Genomic DNA, 18,795 nt, shown 5'->3' on the forward strand with positions numbered 1-18,795 from the left:
GTAGAGACCAATCAAAGATCCCCCACATGACTTCTGGCCTCCACAGGTACCTGCATACACATGTGCACACACTCGTATACATAAAATAAAAATAATATAAATAAATAAATAAATAAATAAATAATGAATAAATAAAAATAAAAAGAATGAAAACATCTGCGGCGCCTCTTGACCCTTGACCTCCATCCAGCCCTGGCTCTGCCCATTACACTAACCTTGACATTCTTTCCTCATGTGTCTCTAACTAACTCAGAAGGCTGTCTCCTTCCTGAGTACTATCCTGTCAGGGGGTGCTCTGCCTTTTTCTAACTATCATATTAGTGGTCTGGTGCCAGTTACACTTTCCGCATTACCTAATTTTTTGTTGAACGCTGGAGAATGATCCGTGTTCCAACAGGAAGTTGTGGTCCATTCATTTTTCACTCCTGTGTACTACTCCACAGTGGGAACAGTCCATGCTGTATACACACTCCTGGCAAACATGAGGATGATTTTCACTTTTCCCAATTACAGGCAGGACTGCTGTGAGTAGGAAGGGACTGTGTGCCTCCGGCCCCAGCCAGCACTGTCAGTGGCTCTCCAATCTGATTTTACCAGTTGATCTCTGATCCACAGCCAGTGGGTCCCTTTTCCTACACATTGCTTGGGTTTGGATATACTGTGTCCCCAAGTGTCCTCAGTGTGGTGATAGTGAGAGGTGGTGAGGCCCCCAGAGAAATTGAGTTCTTTTGGGACACCGAATGGGTCCTCATTGGAAGGTTGTATAAAAAGAGAAACGCTGACCTCCCTTTCCAGGCTTCCTGCCTCTTCCTGATGCTTCCGTATCCCACATGGTCTGGTCATGGCACCATGCACCAGGACCTTCACTCATCAGACCCAGTCAGCCCTCCAAACCTGTGAACTAAGTAAACCTCTTCATAAATATCCAGACTCAGGTGTTTCATCATAGTATCAGAAAACAGACTGGTAAGACTTGCCAGACCTTGCCAATCAGATATGCGGGAAACCCACGCATTGCTGACCCCGTTTGTACTTCAGCTATTCCAGTTATTCGGTGATACCCAGCACTTGAGTACCTGTTTGTTGTTCACTTTGGTTTTTCTCCTGTGAATTGCCTTGGCTTCTAGACAGGCTTTCCTCCTACCCATGGCTAGTAGGTAAGAGCCAGGCTATAGCACTTGCCCACCTCTGAGGCGGTCAGCCAGCTGTTTGGGCAAGTTGGTGCTCCATGTGAGGGTCACCCCTGAAAGGTTCTGAATCCAACAAGGTTATTCTGACTTTGCCAAGCTCTAACAGGGTCATGTGTCGACCCCAACACTTCTCAAAGCCCAGTCAGCTGTCCCTGGCAGTATGATGGCTTCCTCTCCTCGGCAGAGCCCTAAACCCAGAGGCTGAGGCCCTGGGACCTGCTGAAGGCTTAGAACAGTGGCAAAGTTCATGCCAACCAAAATGCAAGAGTGTGTTCTCGATCCATGACTGCTGAGTCAGCATAAACCAGGGCTCTCAGTTTATGAGAACAGAGACGGTAATGAAGATGGCTGACCATGGTGCTGCTTAGAATAGCAGACAGGAAACCTCCTGAATGCCCTGGACTGTCCTACCTCACACACATCGTACTTAAATATGGTATATACCACCTTAAAATGGTCTTCAATTCATCATCATAGTCCAGTATCAAGGAAGGAGTGACATTCGGGAGCCTTAGTGTGGGTGGGGACTTCAAGATGCTTCTGAGAGGGAGGGGTTACAAGATGCTGATGAATGTGCAGAGCCAGGCTACTCCAGACCCACTGCACCTGGGCGAGCCAGGAAAGAGCACGGGTCATGGTGAACTCCCAAGGTGATTCGTATGCAGGCTAAAGGGTGAGACCCAAGGCTGAGGAGATTGGGAAACCCAGTGAGAGGCACACTGGGGCATTAAGAAAAGCAGCAAGTTACATCCAAGTTCAGGGTGAATAAGAATGATCCCATCTCTCTCTCTCTCTCTCTCTCTCTCTCTCTCTCTCTTTCTCTCCAAGTAGGTGCCTAGCAATGCCAAGTTAACAGCCACTCCTTCTGGATCATGGTTTCTCAACCACAACACCATTGGCATTTGGGGCCAGATGCTCTATAGGGACGGATGGGACGTCCTCTGTAATGCAGGAGCCCAGCTGTGCCCTGGGCTCTGCAACTAGGGACAGCAGCACCCCTCAAGAAAGCAGCCAAACATCGCGATTTCCCTGGGAGCCCAGACCCCAGCCAGAGGACCAGTGCTCTAGATAGAAGGGATTTTAGGCAACATCTTGTGGTGTTAGAACATACATCTTATTTTTTTGTGTGTGGGGGGGGTTCCCCTTTTGCCCTAAAATGAACAAAGTATTTCACTCATGTAAAAAAAAAAAAAAAGATATTTGGGGGCTGGAGTGATGGTTCAGTGGTTAAGAGAACTAACTGCTCTTGCAGAGGGCCTGGGTTCAAATCCCAGCATCCACATGGCAGCTAACAACTGTCCGTAGCTCTAGTTCCAGGGGATCTGGCGCCTTCTTCTGATCTCCACAGACAGTGAACGACATGGGTGCACCTACCTACATGCAGGCAATACAATCATATACATAAAGTAAAAATAATAAGATATTTTCAAAAAGATATTTCCATTCCCTGTGCTGTCAAAATCACTCAAAACAATATTCACATTTACATAAGTAAACCTATTTTATTGTGTCTTCAAAATAGTTAGGGAAAACAATGTACAAAGACTTACTCAAATGTCAGTATTCCTTAGGAGACTTGAAAATGCTTATAACCTTTGAGCCTGGCATTCTGATGTTAAGCATCCAGTTGTCCCTAGTTGTCCCTTGGTATCCATAGGGGACTGATTCTAGGGACCCCTGTGGCCACCAAGATCCTTGGATGCCCAAATCCCTTCCACAACAAGGCACTGTATGTGCATGTAGCCTGTAAGTCTCTTCATCTATCATATCAGCTCCAGGTTACCTAATACAGGTCTGGGGGTATGACTCAGTTGTTAGAGTTCTTGCCTAGTACGCATGAGGCCCAGGGTTTGCTTCCCCCAGCACAGTATAAAAACAGGCACGGTGGTACATTTCTATAGCCCAGCACTTGAGAGGAGGCAGGAAAATAGGAGTTCACATTCATCCTTGGCTAGATAGCAAGTTTGATACCAGCCTAGGAGATATGAGATCCTGTCTCAAAGAAAAACTACTTTACACAATATAAATGCCACACAAATGGCTGCTCGATTGTACTGTTTAATGAATAGTGGCAAGGAAAAGTCTGCCAGAGACAATTCTTTTTAAGGTTTATTTTATTTTTATTTATGTATATGTGTGAATGTGAGGCCAGAAGAAGGCACTGGATCCACTGGAGCTGGAGTAACAGGGGAGCTGGAGTTACAATGCTGGGAACTAAACTCCGGTCCTCTGCAAGAACAGCAAGCTACCTTTGAGCCATCTTGCTAGCCCCAAGATGCAATGCTTGAAAATGCTTTCTATCCAAAGGCTGAATGTAGAGGTGGGATTGATGGATATGAAGGGCCAACCATTTATCTTTTTTGTTGTTGTTGTTGTTGTTTTGAGACAGGGTCTCCCTGTAGCCCCAGCTGGCCTGGAACTCACAGAGATCTGCCTGCCTCTGCCTCCCAAGTGCTGGAATCAAAGGCGTGTGCCACCATGCCCGGCTAAAAGGAATTCTAAATATAAGAAATGCTTTCCCGACATGGTTGGTTTTTGCAAGGTCTCTTATAAAAGCAAGCAGTTATAAGCACTGTAAAATCAAGACAAGGAAAGCAAGTTATTCTTGGTACATTCATCTGAGAAGCTATCATGCAGCAGTAAAATGACAATGCTAAAGAGCTTACAACAGTACAGGAGAAGATTTATCGTATTGTCAAGAGGGAAACAAGTGGATATAAAATTAGAAGTGTTGGGTTATCATCAGCAGGTTCAATAAAAAGAGCGCTACACGTAATGGTCAGAAGAGGTATACAAAGACATTAAACAGTAATTGTTAACAATGCATCACGGGTCATTTTTCTTGTCTATTCTTCAAAAATGTCCACGTTTCCTATGTAATAAAGCTGACATAGAAAAAAAAAGGGATGGCAAAATTCATTTTCTAATCCTTCAAAATGATCACAAATAAAAAAAATGTGCCAAAATTTCAGGTAAGTTTGTCTGTTTGTATTAATCTAGATGAAATTTCCATGCAGTTGATTAAAAGTAACTTTGTCCAAAAATTAAACTGGTTCAGAAACTAAACCATGAACTAAGACACATTTCTATCTATGCTCAGCAGCTCTGAGAAGGAAAAAATTTCAAATGACCAACATAGAGGGTCAGGAAAAGATTGTATATAGTCACATCAATTACAAACAGTAAAAACAGAAAACGCTTGTCAGAAAAACTGGATAATGTTTCCCCAGCCAAAAGCCCATTCTTCTAAAACAGAAGGTCTTCACCAGGAGGAAACCAAATTGTTTGGATTTGGCTGACCGAGGGAAGACGGTCCCAGCCACCTTGGGCATTCGATCTGTCAGCCCTCACTCAAGGTGATGGGCAGCTCCAGCCACAGGAAGCATGGCCATGTCCACAAAGGTGCCCTGCCCACGTTTTTCAGGCAGTGTTCATCCAGCTGGGCCCTCCCCAGGTGGCTCCAGAGCTCCCTTGTTCCTGTGTTCCTTCTCCATTTGTGTGGACTCAAGCTAGATTTTACAATAGACCTCAAAGAGGGAGGCAGCTGCATGCATCCGGTAGAAAATAGAGAAGGGCATGGCCAGGTTGACTGCTATGATCCAAGGTTCAAAACCAAAGACAACTTCCTCCAATCCGTTGTCATACTCAGGGCGGCAGCCAAAGGCAGGGGGGATCCAGAGCTGAAAGAAATAGCCTTCTGTTACTGGTTCACCATACAGTGTCTCCAGAGAGACAGCCTTCTATAGCCAATCCACCAGACAGTGTCCCCAGAGCCACATGTGTTCAAGGCCCAGTCCCCAGCTGACAGGCTACCTAGAGGTGGCTGGATCATGAGAGTGCTGACTTCATCAGTGGGTCAACCCACAAATATGTTCATAGCTGAATGGACAATTATGATGTGAGACCCAGTTGGAGGCGGTAAGTCACTGGGACGTGCCCCCACACCTGCTCCCTGTCTCTCTGCCTGCTGGGAGGTAAGCTGCCTTCCTCTGCCATGCCCTTCCCGGGGATAGTCTACCAGAGGCCTGTGGAGCCATCCAACCAGGACCCGAAAGCTCCAAAAATGTGAGCCTGACTCAATCTTAAGCTGTTTACTGCAGGCGTTTGGTCACAGTAAGTAGCAGTAAGTAGAGGCTGACGAACATACCCCCTGCCATGGTGAGCAACTTCCAAGACACCTAGGGTCCCCATGCAAATCCCAGGCTCACAGAGAGTGAGTCACACTGGCCAGGGTGATGGGAAGACTGCCCAGCTTTCCTCATGCCCATGGGAGCCATCAAATCCAAGAGCCTGCATGGATCAATCTGTACCCCTCAGCTCGCACTCAGACCCAAATAAAGCTTCTTTTATTATTATTATGTGTATGAGTGTTGTGCCTAAGTGTAAATGCACCAATGCCATTCAATGTCCATGGAGGACAGAAGGCTTGGATCCCCTGGAACTGAAGTTATGGACAGTTGTTAGCTACTATGTAGTTGCTGGGATTGGAACCTGGGTCCTCTGCAAGAACAGTCAGTGCTCTTAACCGCTGAGACACCTCTCCAGCCCACAAATAAAACTTTTTTAACGTCTCCATTTCTCTCCATCCCTATGGCCCACCCCACAGTCTTCTCATCTGTAACATGGGAATACTCATCCCTCTCTGGAGGGCTGACAAGAATAAAAGCAAAAACAAGTTGGTAGAACTTGACAATCAATAGAAGCAATACGCCGGTCCCCACCTCCTCTCAGCCTCGGTCCCCTCCCCAGTCACCACTCTTCAGGTTATCAGGACTCCCTCTATCGCCCTGGGCCCTTTTCTTTCTTACTGAATGTTCCTGCTGCTCGTGACTCCAAGCTATGGCAGGTGCCCTCCAGCATGATCCCAGGAATCCCCAGATCTTAGAGTCAAGTTCCTGATCCTCCATGACCTTACTGGCTCACTGCTAACAAAAGCCTTACTTCCAGGCTTACGTTACAAAAGGAACTGTCAGCCATCTCCCCACTCCATTGCAAGAGAGAAGGGTAAGTTCCTAGGCTGAGCTGCCTTGTGAAGAGGCTGCAGAGCAAAGAGCAGAGGGTGCCCCCTGGCCCCGCCCCCGCCAGCAGCAACAGAGGACTCGTGTTTTGCATCCAACAACCCACAAAGGGATTGAATCCAGGTCCCCAGAGGGAAGTCTTGGAAGAAGGGCAGTACCAGCTGACAGCCTGCAGCCAGGCCAGGAACATGATCAGACACCCATCCTTGCTGCACTGGGATTCGCTGGAGAAGCTTCCATATGGTAAACACTTGTGGGTTTAAGTTGCCATGTTTGGGGGTCATTTCTTGTGCAGCAGCAGGTGACTGACACATACAGCCTTCATTTATACCTCTACTGAGAACTCCCCCTGGGGTGTACCTTGCCCATGGCTTCTTGGGCTTAGAGAGGGTTTCGTCCTACCACATCAGCCTTCCTTCCCAACAGTCACCTCTTCTGGCTCCCTTTTTGTTCAGTCTTCATGAGCCCCCTCCCGTTCTCCTTACACATGACACGTGGGGCTGGTGCCCAAATCCTGTTCATAAACACCAGCTAGCGACCTCTGACTTCCACATAAGCCTCCCACCTGAGACAGCACATATTTTCCACTGAGTGTCAGAAACATATCTCAAACTCACCTACCTTCCACATTCCTGCCTTAACAGCGGCATCTTCCTCCCAGATGTTCAGTCCAAACTCCACACCATCTATGTTTTCCCTCTGCCTCTTAAACATCACCCCACCACCCCATCAACCAGTGTGCCTCTACTCTGCACCTCCTTCGATGAGGCTCCACCCCCACCCAGCCAGGCCATCCCCCTGCCAGGACCATTGCAGCAGCCCCCTGCTCCCTGCTCCCACTCGACCCCAGCAGACCTTTCTCCACTCAGCTGCCAGGGAGATTTCTTATTTCTATCCAAGACTCCCATGCCATTGGAAAAAGGTTTGAACAATAGATTGATTGGTGTAAAATGCTGAAAAACTGGGGACATGGCTCTGTGCGTAAAGCACTTGCTGTGCAAGACTGCAGACCAAAATTTGGATCCCTAGCACCCGTGTAAAGAGCCTGGAGTGGCAACAGTGTCTGTAACCCCCACCGTGGGGGAGTGGGGACAGGACCCCTGAGGCTTGCTGGCTGGCCAGTCAATGAGCACAAGGTTCAGTGAGAGATGTCAGCTCACAGAAACAGGAAGACATCCCAACATCATCAGTCTGGACATCACACACCCACATACACAGAACTTGCATACACAAAAGCATACACAGAGACACAAAAACACACACATAGAACACACACACATAGAGCACATAGCACACATACAGCATACAAACATACAGCACATGCATAGAACACACACATAGAACACATACACTGAGCATATGCATGTACTCACGTGCACACACAGAGCACACACAGTGCATGTGCACACACAGCACATATAAAGTACATATGCATATACCCACAGCACACACATATACAGCATACATACACTGTACACACAGTGCATGTGCACACACACCTACACACAGCACACACACAGTTCATGTGTACACACACACACACACACACACACACACACACACACACCACTGTACACACAGTGCTGTGCACACACACCCACACACAGCACACACACAGTTCATGTGTACACACACGTACACACACACACACACACACACGTGCGGGCTAACAACAGCTGACTGCAGATTACCGAGATGTTGCAGAGGAAGAGAAAGGCAGTGATGTTCCTGAGGAGCCTCCGCTTGGTGCCGCTCCGCAGGAAGCTGGGATGGCGGGCTGTGCCCTCCACCCCTTCCCAGCCAGCCTCCCGGTCTTCTTTGCTGCTCGCCTGCTGCAGACACAGATTCCCGTTGGTGGCAGATGACCCATTCCCAGTCACCCCTTGGCTCCCAAGGCCTGAAGCAGCAAGGGTGGCGGCCTCGCCACTATAGACGGTGACCACGCGGAGAGTGCGGATGTCCTCAGGGATGCCATCGGGCTCCTGGTGGACCGATTCAATGATGAAGAGGTTCTGAATGTACTTCTCCATGATCACCAGGATGGAGTAGGGCAGGTTGTACCAGGTATATGATGGGCGAGTCTCAGCACAGGCAATGGCCAGGATGGAGCCCCAGGAGAGGAGCCAGGAGCCAGAGGCCGTGGCCACCAAGAGGTCTACATCCAGCTTGCGGGCTGGGTTTTTGGACTCGTCCAGGGACTTCTCATCCACCCTGTAAATCCAGCATCCCACCAGCCCAGCAGTCCCCATGAGCAATAGCAGGATGATGGCATACAGGTAGAACATGGTGAGCGCCGACTCGCTCTGGGACTTGGAGCACCCGATGTGGATCATGTACACCCCTACCACAGCAATGGTGGCAGCCAGCACCACCAGGCCTAGTGCTGCACCCACCAGGACCCCATCGAACCTGCATGTCATCTTCTGCTGTGGCATGCTGTCCACCCTGCGCCCGATGTTCTTCCAGAGCACATACAGCATGGTGGAGGCCAGGATTTGGTACTCGATGTTGAAGGGGTACAGGTAATAGATCCCGTGGGACAGGGTAGAGCAGAGAGCAGGTGGCGTGCAGTTACACTGCGGTGTGTGGTCATCCAAAACTAGGGTGACAGGCAGAGCACAAGAGAGGGCCATCAGTGCGGGTGATGGCCAGGCCAACAAGCCCTTTAGCCTGGACCTCTCCCCTGGACCAAAATCTACAAAGGTGTGACCGTGTTTAACATCATGACTAAATTGAGGAGCTAGGCACAGACCCTAAAGAGTCAGATGAGCATAAGTCATAGTACATCCATATGCTAGATTGTCCTACCGTTGTTATAAATGGCATTGCAGAAATTGGCTAATCACCACATAAACATGGTCCAAAAGGTACCACAGAAACACAAAAGTCAGTTTCTAAAGAGGGTAGTGATGACTCCATCTGTGTAGATAGACGTGTCAGTGATGGGCAGCTGTGTGGACAGAGGAAAGAACTGGAGGCATGTAAACTACATTGTTCGCAGCGATGGGAAACAGCGGGGGTTGTATTTTATTCTATCTTGTCTCCTCATGCTGTCTAGATTTTCTCTGTGTATATGGCTTTGGTGCGTGGGTTTTTAAACTATGTGTTTCAGAGCAATGCCCACTAGAGACATGAATAGCGGGAGGGCAGGCCAACTGCGCAGAGGGCCCCAGGGCTAGAGCAAAGAGCTACTTCCCACAGGGAGGACGGCCAATAAAGATGGCTGTGGATGAGGGCCTTAAAGACAGCACAGACGGACCCTGACCACAACCCCAGTTGTCCCACTCCACAGAGCTCAGAATGTTGGGAGAAGCTTGTGTAGTGGCTTGCACATGTAATCCCAGCACTTGGGAGGTTGAGACAGGAGAATTGCCAGACGTTTGAGGCCAGACTGAGCTGCATAGTGAACACCAGGTGAGCAAAGCCTTGTCTCAAAAAAAATTATGTGGGCAAGATGGCTCAGCAGATAAAGGTGCTTTCTGCCGTGCCTGCGGGCTTGGATTGATCCCCAGCACTCACAAGGTGGAAGGGGGAAACCAACTTAAGTTGTCCTCAAGTTGTCCTCTGGCCTAGATAACCTTGAAGTGGCGCCACCCCACACACATACACATGTAAATAAATAAATAAATAAATAAATAAATAAAAGTAATTTTTAAATAAAATAGAAGCTAGGTAGAATTATGCATATAAAATTAAGGGTGAGAGAGAGAGAGATCAATGTCTAATCACTTAAAATTTTAAGTGAATTTTGGCACAATTGTACAAGGAAGTAGTAGGCAGCCATTAAAAATGATAACTAGGGGCTGGAGAGATGGCTCAGCGGTTAAGAACACTGGTTGTTCTTGCAGAAGACCTGGGTTTGAATCCCAGCTCCCACATGGCAGCTAACAACTGTCCGTGACTCCAGTTCCAGGGGATCTGACAGCCTCTTCTGTCCTCTGCGGGCATTGCGCGACACAGGTGCACTCACATACATGCAGGCAATACACGCACATATATAAAATAAAAATAATAAATAAAATATTTGAAAATAAATAAATAAAAAATAAAAATGATAACTAAGATGCACTTTACCAGTGAGTGTATGGGTTGTACATATGTTAACTCACTTGATTTAGCCAATCCATGATGGATACACACACTTCAAATGTACATACATGCTGTATATGTTAAATGTGATAAATATATACATCATTTTTATTTGTCAATTTCAAGTAAAAACTGTTTTAGAAATGTGTTTTACTGATTTAGGAAAAGTAATCATAGGGCAGCAGAAAATCATACCAGAGCTGGAACAGAACCTAGCATGCACAAGGCCCTGGGTTCGATCCCCAGTATAGCCAAAAAGAAATAGAGAAAGTCAATCATATAGCCAGAATTTTTTAATGCTGGCTAGACCCACTCAGGGTTCTGAAACCAATTTTAAGAATGGCTCAATGGCTCTCCCCATTAAAGGTTAACATTGCTCAGTTGCCCACCTCCAAGTGAGGCCAGAGTTAATGAGGCTTGTGAACCACTGGAACCCTGTCAGTCAACAAGTACCTAATAAAAGTCAAGAAGTGCCTAATGAATGTTTGCCTTCGTTATGATTATCCCTGCTGTTGTTCCCAAGGAGGGAATGAGACCAAGAAAGCACTTCCCAAAAGAGGGCCAGAGAAGTCACAGCATGGGGTCTGACCAGCAGGCAACCTCATCCTGCTGTGAGGAGACAGCAAAGTCACTGGGCATCTGGCCCAGGCTGCCCCGGTCCACCTACAGCAGGCTAAAGCTAGAAGAATCTTTGGAAGCATGGGGCTCAGGTCTCACTTTACACAGAGGAAAGGCAGGTCTGGAGAAGCTGAATGGCCTCTCAAGATCACACAGATAGCAGGTGATGAGACAGTAGCCCACCCCAGTCCTCCACTTCTCCTCCCTCTGCCTTCTTCTAGCCCAGATGTCCTCAGAGAGGTGTTTGAACATCTCAAAGACTCTGGGAGAAAAATGTAAGGATTAATCTTAAAGGCACAAGAGAGAAGAAAGATGTGCCCAACTATTAACCAAATACAGTCAGCTAAAACCTTCAAGTTAATCTCGGGGGACTGAGCTCATCACCTCAGGCTCTCTGAGCTCTCCAGCCATCCCTTTAGAAGAAAGATCTACTGAGAGAGGCTTAATTAAACTCCCGACAGAGACACAGCCAGTCTCCCACGGTGGAAAACAGAAGCCCTGAGTCCTCCAGCCAATGGGCTGTGAGAGGCAGACACCCAAATGAAAACCCTGAGCCTCCTCGTCCCCAGTCAAAGATGAAACCTGTAATTTCACCCTGGGCACTGCCCAGGGGCCAGAATGAAGGCCTGGGGGTTAGGAGGATGGCCCACAGCAGCAGGCTGTCTGCTCTGTAGGCTTCGTGCCCTGGGGGGGGGGGGTGCTCCCTCACCGATGGTGATGTTGCCAAAGCCCAGAGTGATGAGCCTCTCCTTGTGTTCATTCAGTTGGTGCTTGGACTCATTCAGGACGCTGTTGGCCCACAGCAGCAGGTTTGTGAACACCGAGTGGATCACCCCAAACCTGAAAAATAGACACCAAATACCAGCTCTTACAAGGCCCTGGGAAAGCGCTTATCCCACAAGTGAGCTACATCCTGTGCACAGGCACAGGCACATGTGTGCACACTGTCCTCCTCCCTCCGCTGGGACATGGGCTGGCCCCGGCCTTGGGTGGGTCCAGCTGGCAGGGCAATGAGGAAGGAAATTTGTTAAAGACATGCAACCAAGCCCAGAGCCCAAACCCTTTCTCCAAAGGAGAAACAGAGGCAACATGAGAGGAATGAAGGGTGGCCGTGGGCTGCAGACAGCAGGTACACCCTCACTGCTGACTGACTGACCAACCCAGCCATCACCATCTACCTCCTCCGCTTTCCCACCAGCCCATAAAGGCACTAAAACAGTCCACACACCCCTCTTTCTGGCTTCCCTTGCAACTGGGCTTCCCAGGGGGATATAAGGTGTAAGCGATGGCACATTACTAAAAGTTTTGCTTATTTGATGAGCTAAGCATGACAAAAGCTTGTCTCCTTTTAATAGTCTTGAGTGATGACACAAAGGCAACCATCTCGTAACCGTGAAACAAGCATACAGGATGAAGCCTCACCCCACTGAGGGTGGCAGAGTGGAAACCTGGGGAAGGGCTACTCTAGAACACACTGTTGGGCTCCCAGGGTCCCAGCTAGGTTCAGGACTTCTCCACACTCATGCCTAGAGTAAATAGTCATGGTGGGCTGTGAAGAATCAAAGTCCAGTGTCCTGCCTTTGCCTCTATGCACACTACCTCCCCAGGAAGAAGATCAAAGAGGGGACAAGGACGAAGGTAGATGCAGGATTCTAGGGAACAGGAGAGATAGAGAAGGGAACAACACGGCTCCTGCCTGGGTAAACTCCGTGCTGAGGGAGTGGCTACAGGTTAGAGAGGGGGTCCTCATGGACAGCTTCCAGGCACACAGAAGACACAGCAGCCTGGCTATCTGGGAGAGAGACCCATACTAAAAACAGCACAGCCCAGGGCAGCCATGTGTGCCCCGCTGTGCAGCATAGAGAACACTTATCCGCGACCCACTATAGGGAACTGGAACAGCTGTGTCCTTGACACTCCCACCATTCCCTGAGTTTCTACCCCAGCTGAGCCCAGGTGTTCCAAGAGCCCAGGCAGGGAAAGCCTTCCCGTATGACCCAGCCTCCCTTGACATGGCAGACCAGCCAGGACCAGTGCAGAAGGAGACAAACAGCAGGGGTGTCTGTCCACCCACCTGGCTCTGTGTCTGGCCCGTTGCTACAGCTAATGGTCAGCTTACTCTATGCAGCCTTTGACAGAGCAGACAAAGCCACCACCTCCGGCAGGTGGCTTTTCTTTTATCATAGTGCGCACAGCTGCCCTTCTGTCTCTCCCTTCCCTGCTCCACTGCACTGCCCAATCCTGAGCCAGCTGAAGTCTCAGAGGCAGCACAGGTCAGAAAGGGCCACACGGTTTGGCCACGTATCTGCCATGATTATTGCAGGCTCCCGAGGCCAACATGGAAAAGGTCGTCCAAGCTAAGGGTAAGTGTCATTCCCCATGCCTGATGCCTTCCCACACTTAGAGTGTACACCCAGAGTGTGGTGACAGGGAGACTCCCAGGAGCCAATGGTGCTTCCCATTCACCTGGATAAGTGCTGTCCCTTTCAACTGGACAGAAGCAGCAAGGGCTGTTCCCCACCCAGAAGAAATGTTTCGGCAGCCTCTGGCAGTAGAGGTGACAGGATGGAGGCACTACAGACAGGAGAAACAGCAAGTTCTTCTAGAAGCTGGCAGGGCCCAGCAGGACCTGCCACTGCAGCAACAGGGAGCTGTGGGGACCATCAGTACCTGAGACCAGCCCTGCCCCCGAGGAGCACCTAGCCTTGGTCACCCACCACACATACTTGGCACCGCCACATCTTCCACCGTTTCTAGAGAAGTTGGCATCTCACCGAACCTTGCTCTACAAACTCTACAAAGTTCCTGCTTTAAGTCCCTCAGACCCCTCACTCTCCAGTGAGGGGATGAGGCCAAGGGGAGGGGCACAAGTGTGTCCCACAAGCAAAGCCAAGACAGGCCCATGTGTGACCGATGTCCACAGCAGAGCCCGGAGCAGCCGCTGCCCCAGAAGTGACAAGGTGGGAGCCGCCTGTGTAACTGTGAACTGGCCAGTGGCTATATTCAAAAAACAACACATGAGAACAAGTGAACATACTGTGATCTGATTGTTAATCTATCTAATCAGTACAAAACCCCATTGCAGAGATTGCTTCTGCTCTGTTTTCACACTGGCCCCTGAAATCAGAGCGTAGCCTCCGTGGCTGGTGGCTGCTCCCTGGACAGCACAGAGCTCAGAGGCAGGGACAAGTGCTGCTCTGCCTGGGAGCACCTGGGACAGATGCCTTGAGGCCGAGATTAAAGAACCGGGATGCCTAAGGCGGCTAGAAGTTCAGACCTCAGAGCCACATGCAGCGGCTGTCACACGGTCACTGCTCTGAGCCTGTTTCCTCATCTGCTAAGTGGGGATTTGACACTATCTGTGGTCTGTAATTGGCACAGCTGTTATGAGACATAGTTATAGTGTTCAGGGAAAGTTCATCAAGTTAGCCTGGACTCTCTGCCACCAGCAAGCTGAGAGAGAGAGAGAGAGAGAGAGAGAGAGAGAGAGATGGCACTTAAGAGCCATGGTAATAAACATACAGAAAATGAAACACAAACATAATGTCCCCATACTTCTAATCATATACAAAAATTAACTCAAATGGTGGCTGTAGAGATGGCTCAGCAGTTAAGAGCACTAGGTATTCCTGCAGAGGACCCAGGATTGGTTCCCAGCATCCACATGATGGCTAACAATCATCCTTAACTCCAGTTCCAGGGATGCCTTCTTCTGGCCTCCGTGGGCCTCACACACACGGCGCACCTACATGCATGCAGGCAAAACAATCATCCACATAAAATAAAAATGTTTAACGGTAGGTGTCAGGGGCTGAATTATATCACCAGGACAACCCCAAATTTCTGTGTTGACACTTTAGCCCCTGGGTGACTGTATTTGGAGACAGAACCTTCAAAGAAGGAGTTAGGTTCAAAGGAGTTAGGTTTAATGAACCCATCAGGTTGGCCCTAATCTTTATGATTGGTGTCTTTTTTTGTTAATATCTTATTTATTTATTATTTTTATATTATGTGTATGTGTGTATTGCCTGCATGTAGCTAAGTGCACCCATGTTGTGCAATGCCCTCAGAGGACAGAAGAGGTTGTTGGATCCCTTGGAACAGTTGTTGGCTCCCATGTGGGTGCTGGGATTCAAACTTGGGTCTTCTGCAAGAACAGCCAGTGTTCGTAACTGCTGAGCCATCTCTCCAGCCCCCAGGACTGGTGTCTTTAAAGAAGCGAAAGGACACCAGAGCTTGCTCTCCATGGTGTGAGGACAGACAAGAACCTCACCCAACACCAACCTCAATCGCATCTTGACTTGGACATAGAACTACCCCTTCTCTAGAGAAAAGCAGTTCTTGGGGCCAGCAAGATGGCTCAGTAGGTAAGGATGCTTGCTGATGGTAAGGATGATCTGAGTTTGATCCCTGAGACCCACATGGTGGACGGAGAGAACTGACACCCTCAATTTGTCCTCTGACCTCCACACATGGACTGTGGCACATTCACCCATAGATACACACACACGCACACACACACACACACTCAAAAAAATAGATAAAAAACTTTGAGAGAGGCAGTTCTCTAGGGTTTCTTTCTTACAAGAGCCCCTCCCCTCAGTCCTCAGGGACTCTTTCTTACAAGAGTCCCTCAGGGGCCCCCACCCTCACAAGCTTAAATGCTTATCACTCCACACACCCTCACACATGGGGAGTCAGGTGGCAACAGTAGCTTGGGGTTCCCAAACACTCCTCACGGTGGCATGCTCTCTCCGAAAGCAGAGCACAATTCAACATGAAGGACGAGAGTCAAGAGGCACTCCGACGCCTGGTATGGTGGCACATGCTTTTAATCCCAGCACTCAAGAGACAGAGGCAGGTGGATCTCTGTTAGATCAAGGCCAGACTGGTCCACATAGTGACTTCCAGGCTTTTAGCTGGGCTGAGACTAGGAAGATTCTATCAAAAAACAAAAAGAGTCAGTCTGTGGAGTCAGATGTCTGCAGCCTGGGACGGAGCCAGCAAGCCTTGATCTGGAGCTGTGAATGGAGGGAAGGAAGATTAGGCCACACGTGGAGATGGTCCTATGCTCCTGGATGCGTGAAAGGGGACACACCCAGACCCAAATCCAGGCATGTACCATGCTGGGGCCCCTGGGCTTCCTGCGAGCCTCCTGTCCTGATAGGGCCAATGGCCTTGTGTTAATGCAGACTTTATGGCTTACCTCCACACAGAACTGGGCGTGGACTGAATGTGGTAAAGGTCATGGAAGCCTTGCCTGAGCTGGTCTCAAACTCTCTATCCACATAGAGCCCAGGATGACTTCGAACTCAATCCTCCTACCTTTACCTCTTGAGCGCTGGGATTATAGGCTTGCACCTCCATGCCTCCCTGCCAGGTTTATTCAGTGTTGGAGATTGAAACCAGGGCCTCATGCATCCTAGGCAAGCACTCTACCAACTGAGTCACATCCCACCACATTGCAGATGCCAACTCCAGGATGCCTCTCACACAGCCAAGGACACCTCAGCCTCATTACCTCTCACCCCAACACCAGGCCTCCAGCCTTGTGCAAGCTGGGGTCATCAAAGATGTGCTTGGTTAGCGGAATTTAGTTCTATCTCAGTGGCCTGTTGAAGCCATTCTGTTCAGGGGTCACATATCAGCCATCTTCTCAAGGTCAGTAGTCATCTCAAATTCTAGGAGATATTTTGTTCCTTGTGGGGTGTGTGTATGATGCTGGATCTTTCCATAAAGTAAGTGCTGACCCCTTGATCCATCCACACATAACCTGTGCCTGGGGACTCCACCCCTTCTTCCTTGACACTCTCTCCTTGACCAACCCTGTCATGGTTGGCTTCACTTGTCAACTTGACACATCTGGGAGGAGGGACCCTCAACTGGTGAATTTCCTCTATTGGCTTTGCATATGGCCATGTCAGTGTGGCCATTTCTTGACTGTTGAATGATGTAGAGGGGCTCAGCCCATTGTGGACAGTCACCCTGGACAGGTGGTCCTGGGTCGTATAAGAAAGCAGGCTGAGCACAGGACAGAGGAGCAGGCCAGTAAGCGGTGAACCTCCATGGTCCCTACTTCTGTTCCTTCCTGACTTCCCTCAAAGACAGACTGTCACTTGGAAGTGTAAGATGCAATAAACCCTTTCTCCCAAGTTGGCCTTGATTCAGATATTTATCACAGCGACCTGCAATCACCCAGGAGAGCAATGAGGACACAGAGAGCGGCAGGCCCAGCACCTGATGAGCACAGGCCGTGAGCTTTGTGTCCACTACCTCTCTGTCCTTAGAGGTAAGCCACCTCCCTGATCCCCACCACTGAGGAAACTGAGGTCCATGGAAGGGAATGGGGGCTGAGAGCAGAGTCCACACCCACATCTTCCACCTCCAGTGCTGGGCAGGAAGGGGCTGAAGGTCTGAGACAGAATTTGCTTTCAGGGTGGAGTGGGGAGTTGCTCTCGGGGTTTCTAACCCCAGCATGATACCAGTCTTGGGTTTGGTTTGTTCTAAAGTCTAATCTAAACAAATGTCAAGTTAAACATGTAAAGCAATTGCTCATAGATTTTACCTTTCCAGTGTTTTGAAAGACAGGATAATATCCTTTGCATGCCCCCAGAGAAAATAGACCTAGACGGAAATAAAGGAAGAAAAGGCACGTCAGTGGGAAAACAGATATTGTACCTGCACACTTGAGAAGTTATAAAATTGGGAGGGGGAGCAAATGACCCTCCTCATTGCAGCAGAGCCATTCCCCAGTGGGGACAGTGACCAAATGAGAAACAAGGTAGGGCCCGCCCTGTTCACGAGGAAGCTGTGCTGCAACTGATTAAGGAGGTCTGCTGTGATGGAGTGCCACAACTAAGGATGTCTAATGTGGAAAGAGTGCTACAATTGACTAGAGATGTCTGCTGTGGATGGAGATGTACAACTGGCTGAGGGTATCTGCTCTACGATGGCTGTGTGAACAGCAGCCTGTCTGTCATGAAATTCTCTAACCTGTTCTAATCACACTTGTCAAGTTTTGTCCAAGAATTTTCCAGACACTGTGCACCAGCGCCCAGAAAGCAAAGGCTGAGCATTCTTAATGAATGAGAATGGTGTGTGCTAGGCTCTTACTTTTCTCTTCTCAGAATGTGATCCAGTCCCCCGGTGGGGCCACCTCCTATGGCAATGCAGGGCACAGGCAAAGAGGACAGTGGCACAGGTTGAGTCTCCCCCACCTGAAATGCTTGGGATGGAAAGGGTCTGAGATTCTGGAGATGAAAAGATCTTGGACCTCAAGTCTAATATCTAAATTCATTTTGGTTTTATAATACCTTGCATGCACAGCCTGATGGTAATTTTGAGCATCTTTTAAAATCATTTTGTGAATAAAACAAGCTTGCACAGTGTGGTATTTTCTAATTGCAGCATTGTACTACCAACTCAAAAGTTTCTGATTTTGAAGCTTTTCAGATTTGAGCTTCCTATTAGAGATGTTCAAACTATGTCCAATCTGAGGACAAATCCAGGTCCCTCTTTGCTGCAGACGAGGCTTTGCCCAGGTGCAGGAAGCTTTCTGACTCTGCTTCTCTCCTCTGCAAAATAGGGGACTTGCCCTGGGGGCTCTGAGAAAGCAGGAGAGCTCAGAGTGGGCCTGTTGAGCTGTCAACATGGATGGAGCAGTGTCAACATGGATGGAGCACTATCAACATGAATGGAGCAGTGTCAACATGGGTGGAGCACTGTCAACATGGATGGAGCACTGTCAACATGGATGGAGTACTGTCAACATGAATGGAACAGGGTCAACATGGATGGAGCAGTGTCAACATGGATGGAGCGCTGTCAACATGGATGGAGCAGTGTCAACATGGATGGAGCAGTGTCAACATGGGTGGAGG

At 48.9% G+C, this 18,795-nt stretch overlaps 1 protein-coding gene across 1 annotated transcript in view; it reads right to left on the reverse strand.

Annotated features, from left to right (window-relative positions):
• Positions 1-2,707: 2,707 nt before the first annotated feature.
• The window catches only part of Otop1 (otopetrin 1), a 41,509-nt gene continuing 25,421 nt past the window's right edge, over positions 2,708-18,795 (reverse strand). The window contains exons 3-6 of the mRNA XM_008833121.3: positions 17,481-17,539; positions 11,625-11,755; positions 7,900-8,807; positions 2,708-4,870 (exon numbers count right to left, since the gene is read on the reverse strand). Coding sequence (XP_008831343.1) covers positions 4,700-4,870; positions 7,900-8,807; positions 11,625-11,755; positions 17,481-17,539 — 1,269 coding nt within the window. The 3' untranslated portion in view covers positions 2,708-4,699. The remainder of the gene's footprint in view (positions 4,871-7,899; positions 8,808-11,624; positions 11,756-17,480; positions 17,540-18,795) is intronic.

This window comes from Nannospalax galili, unplaced genomic scaffold (assembly GCF_000622305.1).
Source record: "Nannospalax galili isolate Female #2095 unplaced genomic scaffold, S.galili_v1.0 scaffold1076, whole genome shotgun sequence".
Lineage (NCBI taxonomy): Eukaryota > Metazoa > Chordata > Mammalia > Rodentia > Spalacidae > Nannospalax > Nannospalax galili.